Source organism: Chondrus crispus, genomic scaffold, assembly GCF_000350225.1.
Source record: "Chondrus crispus Stackhouse genomic scaffold, scaffold_14, whole genome shotgun sequence".
NCBI lineage: Eukaryota > Rhodophyta > Florideophyceae > Gigartinales > Gigartinaceae > Chondrus > Chondrus crispus.
Genome location: NW_005179015.1, coordinates 276,165 through 277,945, shown reverse-complemented (window position 1 = coordinate 277,945; position 1,781 = coordinate 276,165). Strand labels below are relative to the sequence as shown.

The window sequence follows — 1,781 nt, the reverse complement described above, 5'->3', positions numbered from 1 at the left end:
ACGTCATTCGCGCCGAGGGCGGCAATGCCTCCACCACCGCGCCAGCCTCCGTGGCCGCCGCGCCCGCGCCCGCCGTGACGGCCACCACGTTCCAGCCCACCGCGGAGATTGACGCTGCGATCGTGTCGGCCGGCGAAAACGCCGCCTCGGAGCACGTGCTCAACGAGCTCATCAACGCTGCCAACGTCGCCGTCGCCACCTCCCAATCTCCCCCTCCCGTGTCTGCCGTGACCAACTCTGACGTTACCACGACGCCCGCCGCCGCTCCCGTGCCCGCGCCTGCGCCCGCGCTCGCGGCCACCCTCGCCCCGGCGCAGCAGCAAGCGGCCCCGGTGGCTGTGCAGCAGCAGGGAAAGCCCAGGCAGAACAGGCCGAGGCGCGATGGCAAAAAGCAGGGCAGGCCGCAAGCAAGGCCGCAAGCAAGGCCGCAAGGCAAGCAGCAGGCCAGGCAGGGGAGCAAGGATGCGCCGAAGCAGGGGCTGGTCAGCGGTGGCCAGAAGACACCGAGGGCGACACAAGCGCAGAAGCGTCCCAACGCTAGGCAGCAGCAACAGCAGCAGCAGCAGCAGCAGCGACAGGAAAAGGGGGGTTCCAGCTCCAAAGCGCGGCAGATGGCGACGGAGAGCGCTGCGAGTGAGCAGGTGAAAGCTGCGGAGAGTGCGGGAGTTACGGAGAAGGTTCCGGCGACGAAGGCGGCGAAGGTAGGCGCGAAAGTCGCGGCAGCGGGAGTAGGAGATGGGGTGAAACAGGTGAAGAATGCGTGGGCGGAGCGAGCTGCTGCGTCAAACGCTGGAAAGGGAGAAGGGTTTCTTCCCAAGACGGAGATGGAGTCGCGCTCACCGGAGGCGAGTGTTTCTACTGGTGCTATGGGGGTGGTGCAAGGGGGTGAGGTGAATGGCAGGGATGGCAGTGGTACAAGTGGACAACGAGGGCAGGAAGTAAGGGTAGCAGGGGCGGAGCAGAAGATGAGGGATGAAGGGTCGCCAGAAAGGGTGAAAGAGGCGGGGAGTGGGCTGCGGTTTGGGGAGATCTCTGCGAATGCAAGCGTAGGAATGATGGGTGCGGGGGTGGGGATGGGAGTTCTAGGAGGATCTATGGGGATGGGAGTGGGCGGAGGTATGACGGGAGCGGTGCCCATTATGGCGAGTGGAGGCGGTGGTGGTGCGGGCGGACACTTTGGCGGGGGCGGGATGCACCCGCAAATGGCGATGATGATGAACCCGCACTACCAAATGTTTGTGCAACAGCAGCAACAGCAGCAGCAGTACATTGCAAAGATGCAGCAGATGCAGCGCGAAACGGAACGGCAGTACCTGTCGCAGCAGCAGCAAATGGCGCAGCTAGAGCTGGCGCGACAGTCGCAGAGGCGCGGCGAGGAGGAGAGCTCGGGACGGGCCAAAGAGCTGATGCGGATGCTGAAAGTGGGGCAGGTGAAGAAGGGGGTGGCGACGGAGAAGGAGGGCAAGCGGGTCGGTGGTGCGTTGGCTAAGGCGGTCGAGAGCGGAGACGTCGGTAAGCAGGGCGAGACGCTCGACCGGGACGAGTTCAAGGCCGTGTTGCAGAGGCTGCTCACGGATAGAAAGCTGTTCGACGTCGTTTATGCACACTATGCTGGGGCTGGCGTTTAGATTGTCGTGATGATGCCAGCCCAGCCACTGACTCTGATACTACCCTGGTAGTGTCTATTGGACTGTTGTCCTCGTATGAGGTTGTAAAAGATGGTTGCGGGTTTGTGTGAAGTTCTGGGTGGTTGGGTTTTTTTCCATGTGGGGGGGGGGGTA

General features: G+C 63.4%; 1 protein-coding gene; it reads left to right on the top strand.

Annotated features, from left to right (window-relative positions):
- Positions 1-1,277: 1,277 nt before the first annotated feature.
- On the top strand, positions 1,278-1,740 carry CHC_T00002476001 (hypothetical protein). XM_005713733.1 is given in 2 exon segments: positions 1,278-1,628; positions 1,629-1,740. The coding sequence occupies 1 exon segment, from the start codon at positions 1,278-1,280 to the stop codon at positions 1,626-1,628; it is 351 nt and encodes a 116-aa protein (XP_005713790.1). The 3' UTR covers positions 1,629-1,740.
- Positions 1,741-1,781: the final 41 nt, after the last annotated feature.